Source organism: Sinocyclocheilus anshuiensis, unplaced genomic scaffold (assembly GCF_001515605.1).
Source record: "Sinocyclocheilus anshuiensis isolate Anshui unplaced genomic scaffold, SAMN03320099.WGS_v1.1 scaffold939, whole genome shotgun sequence".
NCBI lineage: Eukaryota > Metazoa > Chordata > Actinopteri > Cypriniformes > Cyprinidae > Sinocyclocheilus > Sinocyclocheilus anshuiensis.
The window spans coordinates 1,110,741-1,127,454 of NW_015544227.1; the positions used below are offsets into that span (position 1 = coordinate 1,110,741).

Consider the following 16,714-nt stretch of genomic DNA (forward strand, 5'->3'; position numbering starts at 1 on the left):
GGATGACTCTTAACTTTTATAAAGAATATCTCTTTGGATTTGAGACTTTAGTCTTTGCAACTTTACAGATCTTCTTTATGCACCAAGAGCTTGTAACACTCCAAAGAGAAAAGAAAATTTGAAATCGCATCATATGACCCCTTTAAAAGGCTTTATATCAGGATTATATGAGTAAAATATTTTGCTAGAAGTCTGTAAAGTTCTGAGACCAGTGGTCACTAGGCAATGTGCCAAATAGTTTTCCCCAACACTTGATTTTGCGTCATCAGGCATTGCACATCACATATTTTAAGAGTTTTCTTAGTGCATGATTCTCGCTGGCCCTGTTCCAATGCTCCCCTCCCCCACGCTAGTTCCTTAATCTTACATGCTGCCTTTTTTTTCTTCGCGGAATCTCATTTTGGTCGTTAGGACTCATTTCCATGTGCATTGGCTCCATTGGTGCGCGTTCACGGCCTCACGCTTGCCGTATCATTTGATCAGGCGTGACGCGCCCCTGGGATCCCAATACAATCAGCCTTGGGTTTAATCTCGTGTCCATGAGCAGGTGCTTCGGGTTCAAGGTCTTTTGTTTCACCCCTAACTGTCGCCTCACAACGGGGATAAAAGACAATGAGCCCCATTGAGGGAACAATTGCGCTTTTTTCGGGGCGCCGCTGTTCACCATCTGCCCGTGTCTGCAAGTACAGGCAGCTGTATTAGCCTAGTATTTGAAGAGCATTTCGCTTCGTTCATTCATATTCATGAAAACATCTAATTTGGATGTTTCATCAACATTGAGCACTTAAGTAATAAATAATTTAGATTTATTATTGAATCTAAATAAATAATCTAAATAAATAATTTAGATTTATTATTGAAACAGAAAACAAGTGGAAAATAAGACGCCCTATAAGCTATAGCTATTATTGTGGGGTTTGTTAACGTTTGAGATATATAAATATAGATAGTTAGAACATTTATTGGCTATTTTACGACTTCGAACGCGAATGATTTGTTGATATTGTAATGACTAAAAACTAATAAATACATGACTTAAATATCTAAAATTTGTGAGTATATACGCAAGATTTTTTAAATATTTTTGAAACAGGTCTATATGCTGATGCATCCAAATATACAATAAAAACAGTACTATCGTGAAATATTACAATTTAAAATGACTATTTTCTGTTCGAATATATTGATGAATATATTAATGATCTAAAATGTAATTTAGTCCTGTGATGGTAAAGCTGAATTTTAATAGCCATTACTCCAGTCTTCAGTGTCTCACGATCCTTCAGAAATCATTCCAGTGTGTTAATTTGGTGCTCAAGAAACATTTCTTATTATTATCAATGTTGAAAACAGTTGTGCTGCGTAATATTTATGTGGACACCTTGATACATGTAAATTCAGGATTATTTGATGAATAGAAAGTTCATAGAACAGCATTTATTTAAATACAATTTTTATCTTTCATGTTTGATCAATTTCATTTATCCTTGCTGAAAAAATATATTAATTTCTTTAAAAAAATCTTCTGATTCTTGATGAATATAATAATTTATTACAATATTTCATATTTTAATTAATAAATAAATGAATGAATGTTTGTGCAATAGGGCCTCAGGAGTTGATTTTATCTTTTGTAATGAATATGCTTTACTCACCTGTATCCACTAGGTTGCTCTTGAGCGCGGTGAGAGGAGGATAATCTGCCCACCGCCCAAGCGCTCAAGAGCCGATAAAGATCCACCATCTGACGCGCTGTGAGCGCCGCTGTCTGCTGCTGTCACACACTCAGTATCATTGATTATATACAACATGGAGGAATGCTGCATCGAGTAATGTGATCAGAGCCGATCTCTTCAGCTGGTAAGATCTCATCCTTAGTCTGCTGCTTCTTTCTCTGCCATTTGATTTGATTATGCATTTATTTAAATATATTAAGCGCTGTTCAGTTATAATTCTCTAGCCAGACAGGCCTCAAGAATGAATCTGTCCTGCGGTTGTGCACTAATAACGCCCTATATAGTGGCGGACTCGTAAATCACGGTGCTGTTAGGTTGCTACAGTATGATGTGATGGAGTTAGGCAAACACACCTGTGTCTCTGGTCCATTTGTGTCTATGTAACAATTAAATAATAATAATAATAATATTTTACTGTGTAGTACTGTGTGGTATTTACAATAGGTTTTTTTTGTGCACACGGTAATATCTTTTTTGGTCTTTTTCTTTCAGAGAAAAAATAGTATAGTGTAGAAATTTTGACTAGAAAAAGTAGAAAACTGTAGTACGAGATTTTCCACAGTACAACTTGTTTTCTCTTGTGGTGCCCTATTAACTGATAGCAGACTGATGTTTGGCCTCCCAAAGGACTCTGGGATGGGGTCCATGAGTGACCATGTGCCTCTAATATCTGAAGTTTTTTAGTGTCATTATATTATGGCTTAAGAGCAGAGATTCTATTAAAGGGATAGTCCACCCCAAAAAAAAACCCTCGCCCTCATGTCATTAGTTGTGCACATACATCTTCTGATGCCGCTGGACACATCATCAGTGATGTTCCTGGAATCATCGGGTGTTTCGGGTCTTTCAACATCATACACCCTCCTCCAGGTGACCCAGCTGGGGCTGATCAGACCCCAGCTTGTGTCCAGCTGGCTGGCTACTTAGTACTCCATGGCTCTCCTCTTTTTAGCCATAGCCACCTTGAAGCCCTCTCTGCTGCTTCTGTGGTGCTGCGTATAGCATTTCATTTCAAATTTTTGCATTGCATTTCTTTCACCTGTGGAATACAAAAGAAGATGAATGAAGAATATTAGTAACAAAACAGTTTCCAGTTTGAAATATTCTTTGAAGTTGTTATGGTATTTGAGGTGATGTGCAACTTGATTGCCTCAGTATTAGTTTAAACGCTATTGTTAAAGTACTTGACTGTCACCTCCCCTCTGCACTGTTCCTTCCTGTCCTCTCTTCTTCACTTTTCTCCTTCTATCTCAGCGGATCCAGGTCAGAAACAAGGACAGTGTCAAAGCCCTGCTCGTGCTTTTGGTTCAGTGCACACTATGCAACTGTTCCCTTTTTCTTTGGACTGAACATTACAAAAGCCTTCTTTTATTAATATTTAGGAAAATGCTTGCATCTTTTCTGTGCAGACTGCAATTTATTTTCCATTCTGTTCCTATAAAATTAATTAAAACAAAATCTTAAAAATTGTGTAAGCAACTACTGGAATTTATCTTCATGGGTTTGGCCCCATTAGAGCTAATGATAGCATAGTGTAGAGAGGTGCCAGTGAACGTGCTGCTACTTTTATATGTAGACAGCAGGCGTGTGTTCTGACATAAGCACTAACCCACAGACGACTCCTGTGGTGATAACAGCTCTCCTTGTCAGACACCACAATCTGCCCGCTTGGATTTCACTCTCCTCTTGGCCGCTGAATCAGCCAGAAAAGCATCTGAATTTGGCAGAGTAATACAGAAAAGAAGACTAGGATCATTTTGGCAGGGGCTAGCTTCTAAATTTCATTAAAACTTTGTTTATAGCTCATTATTAATAATGGGGTTGTCGTATGTCTGCCAGCTTCACACGTACTGTATGTACTGTTCCAAAAGGAGTCAAGAAAGATTCATTCAACTTTTAAAGAAATAGTTCACCCAAAAATTAAAATTCTGAAAGAATTTTTTCACCCTGCACTCTTAAAAAAAGGTCCTTTATTGGCATCTATGGTTCCACGAAGAACCTTTAACATCCATGGAACCTTTCCATTCCACAAAAGGTTCTATATAGTGAAGAAATGTTCTTTAGAATATTGAAATGTTTTTCACACTAAGAAAAAAAGGTTATTTTAAGAACTGTTCACTAAAAGGTTCTTTGGGGAACCAGAAATGGCATTGGTGCGAAAACCCCCTTCTGGAACGTTTATTTTTAATGTTAAAGTGAACCTGTGTGACTGATTTTCTTTCATAGAACACAAAACATGATTGTGAAAACAAAACAAATAGATTTTTATTTTCCCATGCAAAACCAGTGAATAGTGACTGAAGCTTCAAAAGCACTATAAAAGTATCATACAATTAGTAATGACTTCTTCTAATGTCATATGAATCACTCTTTTCAGTCAAATTAGTTGATCTGATTCATGATTGATTCACAAAACATACTGATTCATTTCTTGAATTCAACATACTGACTCAGTGATTCAGCAGTTCTCAATTTAAGGCCCGTTCACGCAGAAGATGATAAATATTATATAACGCTATATATAGATATAGTTTTAAACATCATTCTAAGTGTAAAGGAACAGCAGAGTCCACACCATAACGATAACGACATGGAAGATCAGTATAGTTGGAGTCACTTTCACAATGATTTTTTTTTCAGTGGATGAATGACAAAAACATTGATAGCCATTCTGAATCTATTCTGCTTTAAAGAGTGTGAGCATTTAAGGCAGCATACAACAAAACTGCAGTGTTCTTATTATGAACAGAACGCATTGGTGTGGATGCTAATATAGTTATCTTTATAATTATCGCTCTTGGTTTGAACGGGCCTTTATAGATTATTTTAGGGGAAGTATGTTTTGTAAAAATGTAATTCAGCTTTGAAACAACATGGAGGTGTGTAAAGGATGACAGAATTTCTTCCTTCATACAATTCAATTCGGTTTGAGTTTTGTATCCGAAAAGCTTTACACTTACAGTGCAGCTTTTATTGATTTCATATCAAGTGTGTGACAAACAGCAAGATTGACTGAAGCTTTTAATTGGGTTTAGCGCTTTAACACCACTGCTGTGGTTTATTCTGAGCTTCCTTAATGAGTCACTTACTCCGAGGGTCCAACGACTGCGAGATTGATAGTTGCGGGGGTTGCCATGGAGACAAGGCCAGGAGACTCTGATCACATTGACTACTGATGATGGCCGTAATTTAAAATAACAAGCTTTCCTGTGTTGCACCAGAAGGATGATTGCCCCCATTATGATGACATCTCCACCATGCTGAGATCTCTTTCACAATTATCAATCAGATCCTGCGCTGTGTGGCATTCCTCTGGCTCTAATCTGTCTCAGTGGGTCACACGGACCCCTGCTAAACCGATATCAGCTCAGCGGGCGTATTAACTATGGATGATGTCAGTCTTTGCTGTATGTTATTCTCAAGGGCACAGCCGCCCTTCTTTAGAAACACATCACTAAGCTGCTACTGTTCCTGAGCTCGCTGGCGAACTGTGCCAGAGTCTGTGGCTATATTTAGCGCTGCCTGTTTGGTTTTGGGTGCAGATTAATGTGGAGAGATGAAAATGGGAGCGAGGGATATCCAAACCTCTCCGATGACGGATTTTATGGAGGAGCCTGTAGCCTGTGATGGGAGCTAAAGGTTTATCCTGCTGGCTTTAATTGCTTCCTGGTGGATCTTTTGGTGTGATCCTGCATCTCCTCAGCAGAGAGACGGTAAGTAGGAAATAGATACATATAGGGGCATGTGAAGCACACTGGACATACATGATTACATCATGAGCCCAGTGTCCGATCATGTATGGTGTGAGGGCAAAATGTGCCCTTTTGAAGAGTTTAATACCTATCCTATCTTTTATGGAAGCCTTGTTTGTTAATGACCCTGATCCATTTAATGTCCAATGGGGACCATCCACTGTATGACTCATGCTATTCATGTGTGTGTGTGTGTGTGTGTGTGTGTGTGTGTGTTAAAGTGATTAATTTTCTTAAAAAACTAAAAGAAAATCAAGAAAAATTTGATCAACCAAATAAAACCAAAAATGTCCGCACACTGAAAGACATACAATTAGACCAAGGCAAGGGTCTATCACAAAAGTGAGCACTGAAGAAAGCATGAGCTGAAACGTCTGCTCTTTGGTCTGTTTTTAAGACACTTTTCACTTTTGTCACCCTATAGATGTTAAATTAAAGTAATTTTTGTGATAGACCCTTGCCTTGGTCTAAAGTAAAGAACTATAACCATTTCTATAATGGTATAATTATAGAAATCTTTCTATTTATTGTATAATATGCAATAGAATTTTTCATATGCCTTGGTGACTAACTGAAAGAAATAATAAATAAATATATAAGGTTGAAGTATTAAAATTATTAAACTGAAATAAGAAATAAATTAAACCTATAAAAAATATTTAAAAATACATGTACAAAAACAAATAAAAATGACAAAAGAACAACAGTCAAATTAAAATTAAAATAAAAACTGAAAATATAAAATAAAAGCATTTTCAAAATATTAATAAATACTATAATAGTATATATATGAAGTAATACTAAAATAACAGTGTTCATATTAAATGAGACTACGTGGAATAATTGTTATATTTAAAAAATATATATTTTCACACTATCCATATCTTTTTCAACAATACTTTTTCTGAATAAAAGCAATGGTTAACATTTTGCTGTTCTAATGTAGGTCTTCAAGAGTGGGCCGCTGTTTGTACTTCGCTTTGAGGGTGACTGTGAGAGTGAGAGCAAGGCATTCTGGGAATCCCAGCCAGCCCTGGATGTGGTTGAGTCTCAGCTATCAGCAGCAGAAGAAAAGTTTATCCAATGCTGCCCCTCTGTATACTGAAGCTCACCTCCAGAGGCATCATGAGTGGATAACGGGCGTGGCCGGAGGCGGTGCATAGGTCAAGGGGTGGGGTCACTGTGGTGGATGGGCAGTTTTGAGTGGGAGGGAGGTGCTGTAAATGATGACCAGTCTTTTCCGCCGGAGTAACGCGAACAGTAACCATGGCAGCGGTACGCGAGGGGGTGACGCTGCCTCAGGAGAGCTCAATAACAGGAGGCCTCCACATCAGGTCCGGCGTTTGGAGTTTACCCAGGCTATGGACGACTTTAAGACGATGTTCCCCAGCATGGAGCATGAGCTTATCGAGTATGTCTTGAGAGCCAACCATGGTGCTGTCGACTCCACCATTGACCAGTTACTGCAGATGAGCTTGGACAGCCAGGCCACAGATGACAGCTCAGATTCTGAGGACAGCATTCCTCCAGAGGTTAGTCCAGGAACTTTTATTAAGACCTAAAAGTTTGGCATTTTTAGATCTTGGTACACAAAAGAATCTTCCCATCTAATCTCCTGCAGATCCTGGAGAGAACGCTGGAGCCGGACAGCTCAGATGAGGAGCCTCTACCTGTCTACGCGCCACCCTCCTATGACATGCACATCTATGACAGAAAACATGCCGCAGATGTTCCATCCACACCACCACCCAGGCAAGAAGAACAACTAATCATGTTTCCTGTTGGAAAAATTACTAATAATAACAGTAGACTTTAATCTGTGAGAGAGACATTGTATCTGCATTCACTTTGTTGAAATGCTTTTTATGTTGACTTGAAAAATTTCAGCTACTATTTATTCTTCCTCTTCTCCAAACCGAATTATTTTGATGACAGACTTTGGACCAGGCATTTCAGAATGACTAAAACAACATTTGAGATGCTGTACGATGAGATTGGCCCACTGGTTATCCAGTAAAATTATCTGCTGATGCAAAATCACATACGATTTTTGTTGTGCATTAAGGAATTTATTCGGTAAATGTGTTTCCATCAGAGTTTGTCTTTTTATTGGATAAAAAATGTATCCACCTCATATTGATCCACAATTTAAGCTTTTTCTTCTTCTTCTGAGACCAAATTTGTAAAATTAATTCAGTCTAGGCTATGATCACCAAACTCTGCACAGATCTTTGTGCTGTTCTGACTACATTTTTTCTAACTGATCCCATTACGGAATTTCCATAATGAACTTCCAAACAGGCCCAAATTACCACAGACTTCATTTGAGGGGGTGAAAACTTTCGTACAATAACTCCTGTAGCTGTCATATCAGTAGCAAAGCCTAAAAGCTGGGATAACGTGCTAAAATATATAATTCAAAGTTTAATGTTAAAATACTCTGAAGCATGCTATCCACATGCTAAATTATGCTAGCTAAATGTTAAAACATTCTCGCAATGTGCTAAACCTTATAACAATAACTACTGTCAAAACATGCTAGCAACATGCTTAAGTATGTTAGCAGCATGTATGCTAATGCTAGCAATGCTATGCTGTCAATGCCAAGTACATATAACCATTTTTAACTGATGTGCTTTACTTCTCAAGTTTACTCTGTTGCTTTGCTGTGTAAACAGTTTAAATTGACACTTTCTTTAGTGAATAAACTGTTTCTAAGTAAGTCCCTTATTAGCTTGATGTTACTACATCAAAGCATCAAAGTCTTGAAGACTACATAGTACATTCAAAGTTGATAATTTCACTTTTGTAAAAATTGGAAAATCGCATAAAACATTTGAGAATCAAAAGAACAAAATAACTTACTGGGAAACTGGAGCAAGCATCAATATTAAAAATGAAAGTTGCTGCAACTGGAGAAGCCACTGTAGCTTCTGATTTCCTACATAATAAATTACTTGCGTCTCAGAGCGCACAGACAAAATCCAATAACAACCGCCAGTTGTCAGGTTATCTAGCGTTTGGAGGAGGATACCTGATGTTTGGGAACGCAATTGTGTGGGACAGTTTTGTGAGGTAACCAAATCATTTTGATGACAGACTTTTGCTCAGGGACTTCAGATTGACTAAAGCAACATTTGAGATGGTGTACAAAGACATTGGTCCACTGATTAGTGCACTCATCTAATCATCTGATCTGTTCAGGCAAAGTTGTGCATTGAGGAATTTATTCCACCTCAGTTGAGCGCATACATTTTTATGCACATTTTAGGATTTTATGCACAGCTTGGCATTTCCATCAAGCGCACAAAAAGTCTCATAAAATATACGGATGGAAACAGTTACTGACCTATTAGTGTGTGAACTCAGTAAACAACAGTGTCTTCAAAATTATTTAAATCACAAGATGAGAATCCCATCAGGTCTTTCTAATTTCAGGAGTGTGTTACATAAGAAGAATTAGTTTTATTTTATACTCATTATTTTGTCAGGTTCAATGATTATCCCCCTCCTGGGCATCAGCAGGTCGGCAGATACAGGAACTGGAATCCACCGTTACTAGGCAACCTCCCTGATGACTTCCTGCGTATCCTGCCTCAGCAGTCAGAAAGTCTTCAGGTGGATTTATAAACCACTAACATGTATTCTGTATTAAAATCTTGGCTAAATATCATGTGTTTACATCAGCAAACATTTAGATCCAGATTCAAAGATTTAGATTCAGATCCAGATTCAAATTCCTTCCAAATTCACTGGGTTCATACAGTGGCCATATCATACGTTTAATATTTTTGTTGCATTTAATGCATACCATTTTTTCAGCCACAATTTCATTCAAAATTACACACAAAAATCTTGAGTTTACAACAATAAGCATTTCATATTGATTTGAGGGCCTCAGTTAATGTCTAAATTCAGGAGCTTTAAGACCAGACAAGGGCAATTAATTTGTCTCATAGTTGATTTTTTAATGTCATTTTGGTAAAAATGTTATTAGTGATTTCTTTCCCCTGCAGCGTTCTCAGAGCAACCTGTCTCAGCCTTCCTCCTCCTCTTCTTCCTCCCTGTCATCCCTGACGCAGCTTTCATCCAGCAGTAGTGCCCTGTCAGGTGGCGTTTGGTCATCTGAACAGGACAGGAAGTTGAAACAGTACTTGGAGGACGAGCGAATAGCCCTTTTTCTGCAGAATCAGGAGTTCATGAAAGAGCTACAGCGGAACAGAGACTTCCTCATAGCTCTGGAGATAGGTACACACACACACACACACACACACACACACACACAAATATGCTGACCTCAATGTGAATTTCATATTGACTTCTATTGTTTATATAGTTATGATGTAACGGAAGTAGCAACAGAAATTTTCCTCCATATTGTGATGAACATCTGAGTTAAATGGATTATGGAAAAGAAAAAAATGAAAGGCAGAAAGTGGTGGAGTTTAAGCAGACTAAATGATTGGAGAGACCAACATAGATCACCAGAGAGAAGTCTGCTGCTTTACCAGAAGATTTTATTATAACATTTTTATTTTTTTTTAATTACAAGGCCAAAAGTTTTTCACAATAAGTTTCAATGCATTTACAAATGCATATAAATTACAATTAAATTAAAAGTATATTACACTACTATTCATATGAATTTATTTATACTTAATTAAATTCTATTTAAGTTATACTTACTGTAGACCTAATCCTACATTTTTAGACTTTTTTTATTATTATTTTTCATTTTTTAATTAATTAGAAGTGAATTAAATAGATTTTTATTAAATTTTATTTGTTTTTTTTTTCGTTACTATGATGAAACTTTTCAGATATTTCCCCCCTAAAGGTTTAGTGTAACTAGGTCAGAAACACATTGCAAACTGTCACTCAAACACTCATTTTTCAAACATACTTCACATAAGATGAAATAATGTTTGGATTTCTCGATGTGAGGAAAATCTGTCATTCATACAGGGTTTCCGCGGGTCCTTAAAAGTCTTACATTTAGTCAAATTTAAGGCAATAAAAAGTCTTAAATGGTACAAGAAAGTCTTAATTATTTTGATTTCAAGAGGTCTTAAATTTGGGAACGGAAAGACAAGAATTACGGTATGACTTAATGTGAAGATTAAACTTCAGAAGGCCATGATTTCATTGATTAAACAGGAGCGCTGCACATTTCAAAGTCACTGCTTTGAGTTCTGCTGCTACTGGAGAAACTGCTGTATTTCTGCCGTTCCGAAAGCGCCACCTGCTGGCAGTGAATGAATTTGCATTTTCAATAAGCCCGTCTGCTGTTTTTGTTCAGACCAATGCGAAAATCAACCCATGTTTTTATGCAGCAAACCCGCAGTTGTAAATGTAAACTGGTGGATCGAAAAGAAGAAAATGCATTAGAAAAATCGAAACAATTAAAACATTTAAGACAATTAATATATTTATATCTTTAATTCATATAATAATTAATTTATAATAATTGTTTCAATTAATATAATAATTGATACTTTTGATTCATCCGTTTTCTTAAAAATGGTTTAAAGTCTGAAATGTGAAGTTTATAATGTTATAAAACTTTTTGTTTCGTGAAAACCTGTATCTGAACTGTAAATCATGCTTTTTACAGTCATTTTACAGTTTAATATGTTACTATAGACATTGCCCAACCCCGCTCATGTGGAATTAATTTTATTTGTGCAGGTCTTAAAAAGTCTTACATTTGAGTTTACAAATCCTGCAGATACCCTGTTCATAGTTAAGAATTCATAAACCAACATTGCATTCAAGCATCTTTTTTTGTTGTTGCCATTTTTACCTATTTTGTGCCCCCTCAAAGTCTTGGTTCCTCCCAAGATTTCTTCCTCACCTTACCTGCTTTTAGAATGATTCATATAATGAAAAGCACCATACAAATAAATTCACAGTTAACTGAGTACTACATGTTTAATTTGAATCCCCTTTCTATTTGCAAAAAGATTTGCAATGTTTTTCATTCTCATATTTGTAAACCATTGCTCCTATCATTCTGCTAAAATGTATTTTAAATTAACCCCAGAGGGTTTTGTGTGTGTGAACAGCTTTCATTCCTAACTCACTGTGTGCAGCGTTGTGTTGTTCACTGCACTGTCTCCACTCTGGAGCGGCTGATCTTCACCTGCCCTCAGTGACCCTGTTACCTGCTGTGTTTTAGATCGTCAGAGGTGCGAGAAAACACAGTGTGGTCATTCATCCGCTTGCACAGAGAACTCCGCCGAAGGTAGATTCCCTTCATCTTCATCCATCAGCCGTGTCTGCCACACAAACACTGACAGGAAGCTTCATCTGAACCTGTCTGTGCCGCCACATAAAACAACACACAGATAACAGCCTACAGGGACCATATTTTACACTTTTGCAGCATTTATTTTTTTTATCATAAGGTTAAATTAGTCTGTTTAACAAAAAAATACAATTCTGTCATTATTTAGTCTTCTGCAGAACGCAAAGGAGAAAATGTGATTGGTAAATGTGAGCAGTCATATGTTGACACGCTCATGTCTAACTCTTGATGTAGGTGATAATTGTGGCCCGGGGTCTGAGGAGGCCTGTTCATCAGTCTCTGACGATGCCTTATTCCTGGAGAAACTCAAGCACATGGGCAAATGTAAGAAAACACAGACCCGAAGGTTAACAGCAAATTCATGTAATGGCTTGAGCTCTCGCCCCTTTTTGATCACTGCATTATTACCTGCAGCTACAAGGAAGAAGCTTTTTGAAATTGCTAGATCATTCTCGGAGAAGACCAGAAGAAAGAAGTCCAAAAAGCGAGCTCTGTCCAAACACCAGTCATATCCTCACATGTCCAGCCCTGACAGTCGCTACCTGGAGTTTGCATCTATGTATGTTGTGTAGAGAAGGAGTTCTTATGTTTTTATTCAACTATTAGTTTCAGTGTAATGTCAGTGCATGTCTAAATTTGATTATTTGATCTGCTTGTTGTAATATGTATTGTATGAATTAACAGGTAAAGTTTTGAAAGTTAAAAGTGCTAGAATACATCTTCTAAGCTATATGGCGTTGTAGTATATTAAACCTGTAGTGTGTTTGGTCCTTGACTTCCTCTCAGTCTGGGCTCTGCAACCTCCACCGTCAATCTCCTGGAAGAAGTAGAGGGGCCGCCTTCAGGTAAATATTCTCTTTATCTAAATACAATTGTGAAATGTATCGGCACTCCATAAATGTATAATATTTGGTGAAACCTTGTAAAGTGGAAATGTGTTTGTGTCTATAAGCTGAGGATGACAGCCAATTTAAGAGACTCTCAGGAAGAGAGGAAGGGGAGGAGACAAAGGAAGTGATGTCATGGTAAGCGCACACAAATACACTAAACATCTTTACATCATTGGATGAATATAGATAATTGGCACATATTTTTTATGATCTCTGACAGATGGATGAATCCTGGCCGGAGCAGCCAATGGTCTCTGCTTTAGAGAGCTTGATTCAACAGCTCTGAAGACTAAAGCATCATGAAGATCGAGATTTTACTCATTAGTTTCCTGCAATGCTTAATTAAACCTGAGCCATAAAATCATCATAGTTCTATATTGTTTGTAATATTCTGGTTCAACAGTCTAGTTTCTGACTGTCATGCGGTGTAGCAGATCTGGTGGTGTTTAGAAGAATTCTGTTCCGGGACAGTGCTCACGCTGTGCTGGGACTCAGGACTCGGAACATCCACAAGCACAAAACCTCATTGCTCAGCTTGATAAGAAAATCTGTGTTTATCTCAGGAGAATTTAAATGACCTGGAGCCCAGGTACAGTTCCTGTCATGTTTATAGATAACGCTCTTTCCATTTCTCATGATCTTATTTGATAGGTTTTACTTTGATAACTGGGTGATTGATTAAAAATTAGTTATCAAATTTAGTTGCTATGTTGCTATGTGTTTTCAACCAACTCACAATTTAAAATCATGCTCAAGACTTTTTTGAAAATTCTGCTTCTTTTCACCATTAATTCCTGAAATTAACAGTCATATTTTATTCTTAGTGTGAAGTAAGGTTTGTTTGTGTGTATTTACACTGGGATAGCAATTATTAAAACTAAATTGTAATTTTTACAGTTTAGAGCTGTCAGCTTACTGTAAATTGATATTGATTTTCAGAGGATCATTTTGTTTGTTATTAAATTACATTTTGAAAGCAGCACGTCCTTGTTTGTCCTTTAATTATTAGTTTGCAGAAGGGATAAAACTTTTCATATGCACAAATTTACAAAGTCAAACATTTAGGACGATAAACAGTTTTGTTTGTCTCTGCTTACTTGGATTGTGCTGCTGTGCTGTAATTCTTACAAGAACCAGTAGAGGGCGCCACATCCTATGTGCCATAAGGCCAAACCATAACGGGATTTTCACATTTAAAAATTAACATAATTCTTTTATCCATTATAAATATATATAAGGCGCACATAGACATTTTTTTCCTCAGTAAAACGTTTTACACATAAAGAAATTAATAGCACGTCTCACAAAATATCTTTGAAATCACTGACATTTACATAAGATGAAGCTAATATCAGCACTTGTAAAAGCTTATTTGTTTTACATTGCGGGTCTCCTCATTTTGTATTGATAATTTCCCTTTTATTAAACACTTTCCACTCATGGAATAAATCAGTAAAGTTTGACTATAGAAGATTTTTACAATGGCTTCGGAAAATGCTAACTTTTGCTTTTGAGTGATGCTGTATCCACAACGCTAGGTGTCAGTATCATATCATATCATATAACTGTCTACAGTAACCAAACTAATCAGCAGAAACAAACCACTCTAAAATATATGCAAATAGATAAATAGAGGCTGATAGAAATTTATTTTGCCTATTTTAGTTTAAATTAATGTTGGCACTGGTGACCTCGATTGTTTCATGATAAACAAGCTCATGCTTGCAATTTGGAAATTGCTGTAACTGTCCATCCAGCAGATGGAGCTATACACCAGTGCCTTGCTGTTCAATGTTTGTTTATCTCAAACACCGTCTGATTTTTCTTTTCAGTCATAATCTGTCATTACTGTGAGAGATGACCTTTATTTTGCTATCAGGAACAGCCTAAACACCTGTAGGGCCCCTAAGAGAGAGAGAGAGAGAGAGAGAGAGAGAGAGAGAGAGATGGCTGTGGTGCTCACGTGTCCGAGTGTTTCACTATTGTCTGGTGTCTGCAGATTGGGATTTATTTATAGCTGTGTCTGTCTACCTCAAAGCCCCATAATGCACCACTCCCAGATCCTGCGACTGGTGGCCTTTTTTACCTAAATCTCGAAAATAATCTCAAATCTGATCTCACAAAACATAAATAGAACAAAAGCACACAAGGCACCACCTGCCCCGCAGACACAAGCAGTCTGAAATGTGACTGAAAAGACGTGTCAGTCGGGTATTTACTGAAAGCCTGTGTCACGGATGATCTCTGTCATCAGATTCCCCACAATCCAATTTAATCTGCTGTATCCTGGGAAGGGATTCCTCAGGCTGACCAATAGAGAGTGAGTATCATGACGACATAGCAGTAGCCAGGTGGAAGGTGCACTTTGTCTGTAGTACTTCTGTAGGCTTTTTTGGCTTAGTGCTCTGAAACTTTCTCACATAAATGACTTGATTTAGAGCCTGGTTTAATTTCAATTGTTGTTTGACCAAAGAGTTTTAAAAAGATCTTGCCATACTAGCTTGGAAAGAGGTCATGGTATGGTTGATTTTTGGATGAAACAAACCCTCATGTGACGTTTCTTCTGTCTGCATGGAAAGGTCAAGTTTCTACAAGAGGTTCCTGTGGTCATCAGCATGGAACAGATGCACACCTGACACTCTGACCGGTGAGAGATACATCTAAAAGGAAATACTGGAGTTAATGATGACAGTTTGGTTCACTTCAAATTTTAAATTTAGATACCTTGAAGTTTTTATTTTGATTTCTACTTAAACTTCTGCTCTAGCTTTGCAACTACACTGGATTACTCTTAAAGGGATAGCTCATCCAAAAATTACAATTCTGACATCATTTACAAATAAAAAATAAAAAAAAACAACAAAAACTAAAACTAAAAAAAAATTATAATAAACACTAAAAATATAAAAATGAAAGCTAATTCAAAACATTAATAAATATTATAATAGTATATAAATATTACTTAAATAACTGCTTTGTGTGAACAAGTTGAAATATTCTGGTATTTGAACTGAAAGTAATAAAGATTTGGAACGATCTGAGGATGAGTAAATAATGACAGGCTGAATGACCCCTTTAAAAATTGTATTCTTGTACAGCTCTTGCACTGCTCTGACTTCTTTATGATATTACTTGTGCTTGTTCTCATTTCTAAGTACTAAAATTGCTTGCTAAATGAATATACACGTGTATCCTTGTTACATTGTAATGAACGATTTGAATCAGTGATTGATTACAGATTGGGCCAGTGGGCCAACACCTGGAAATAAGCCATGCAGATATGAAATTGATATAGATAGATGAAAATCACTTGAATGAGTCACATACTGTCACAATGTGTGAAACAAATTAAGGAGATTTCTGGACATATTTTGATGTCTCTTTTTTAATATATTACACTCATGATTACACTTTGAGGCCTTATTTTACTGAACTGCGACTTTCTTTCTCATATTTACAAATTAAGATGTTTTTCTCATTGTTTGGACATTACCGGTTTGGACTATAATCCATCCATGCAAACCAGACCTCAGCGGGTGCCTAGAATAATGTTCCATCTCTGAGATGTGTGTGTATGTGTTGGGGAGGATGTTGAGTGTTATGCAGCACGCAGATGGAGAGATGGAGGACAGATGGAAGGATAGAGAAAGAGAGTGAGATGGAGGACAGATGGAAGAGGAGGTGAGGTTTGGAGAGTGACTCAGTAGTCAGATTGAGCGTTTGATGTGAGGGAACATCACACCCTCACAGTGAGATGAGAAATCCTTCTAACCCCTTTACATTTTAATAAATGTGATTAAACATGCTCGTGCTTGTACGGAAGCACCAGGCAAGCTAAGGGGTGAATTTCCACCTTCATTTATTGCATTCTAGACCCTAAGATGTGAAAGGCCCTCTGTTTGAGCCGAGGACACCCTAAGGAAAGAAAAACCACTAATAAAATCCCATTAATATTGCAGTTGTTTTTCCTAAACAGTATTTAAGTTAAATAAGAACAAATATGGGTTTTGGTTTGAGTCTTGTGCTTCG

The 16,714-nt window shown here is 37.1% G+C and overlaps 2 protein-coding genes across 4 annotated transcripts in view; both read left to right on the plus strand.

Annotated features, from left to right (window-relative positions):
- The first annotated feature begins 1,719 nt into the window (after positions 1–1,719).
- On the plus strand, positions 1,720–13,448 carry cuedc1a (CUE domain containing 1a). Of its 3 annotated transcripts, none has more exons than XM_016498252.1 (12): positions 1,721–1,860; positions 5,279–5,449; positions 6,435–7,020; positions 7,110–7,240; positions 8,980–9,106; positions 9,505–9,736; positions 11,667–11,732; positions 12,030–12,119; positions 12,210–12,354; positions 12,582–12,640; positions 12,748–12,820; positions 12,906–13,448. In XM_016498252.1, coding segments are annotated over exons 3-12 (1,233 nt in total). In that variant the 5' UTR covers positions 1,721–1,860; positions 5,279–5,449; positions 6,435–6,711; the 3' UTR covers positions 12,907–13,448. The 3 variants fall into 3 exon arrangements, with proteins under 3 accessions (XP_016353740.1, XP_016353738.1, XP_016353739.1); XM_016498253.1 differs by having other exon boundaries at positions 12,210–12,303; XM_016498254.1 differs by lacking the exon at positions 11,667–11,732 and having other exon boundaries at positions 1,720–1,860.
- Positions 13,449–14,986: 1,538 nt separating this feature from the next.
- ksr1a (kinase suppressor of ras 1a) overlaps positions 14,987–16,714 on the plus strand; it is a 30,390-nt gene continuing 28,662 nt past the window's right edge. Inside the window, exons 1-2 of the mRNA XM_016498251.1 lie at positions 14,987–15,005; positions 15,265–15,332. The gene's annotated coding sequence lies outside the window, so the exon portion shown is untranslated. The remainder of the gene's footprint in view (positions 15,006–15,264; positions 15,333–16,714) is intronic.

Coding starts and splice junctions, on each gene's coding strand:
- cuedc1a (XM_016498252.1), top strand. CDS start 6,712: ATGATGACCAGTCTTTTCCGCCGGAGTAACGCGAACAGTAACCATGGC. Junction 7,241..8,979: donor CCATCCACACCACCACCCAG/GCAAGAAGAACA, acceptor TTATTTTGTCAG/GTTCAATGATTATCCCCCTC. Junction 9,107..9,504: donor AGCAGTCAGAAAGTCTTCAG/GTGGATTTATAA, acceptor TTTCCCCTGCAG/CGTTCTCAGAGCAACCTGTC.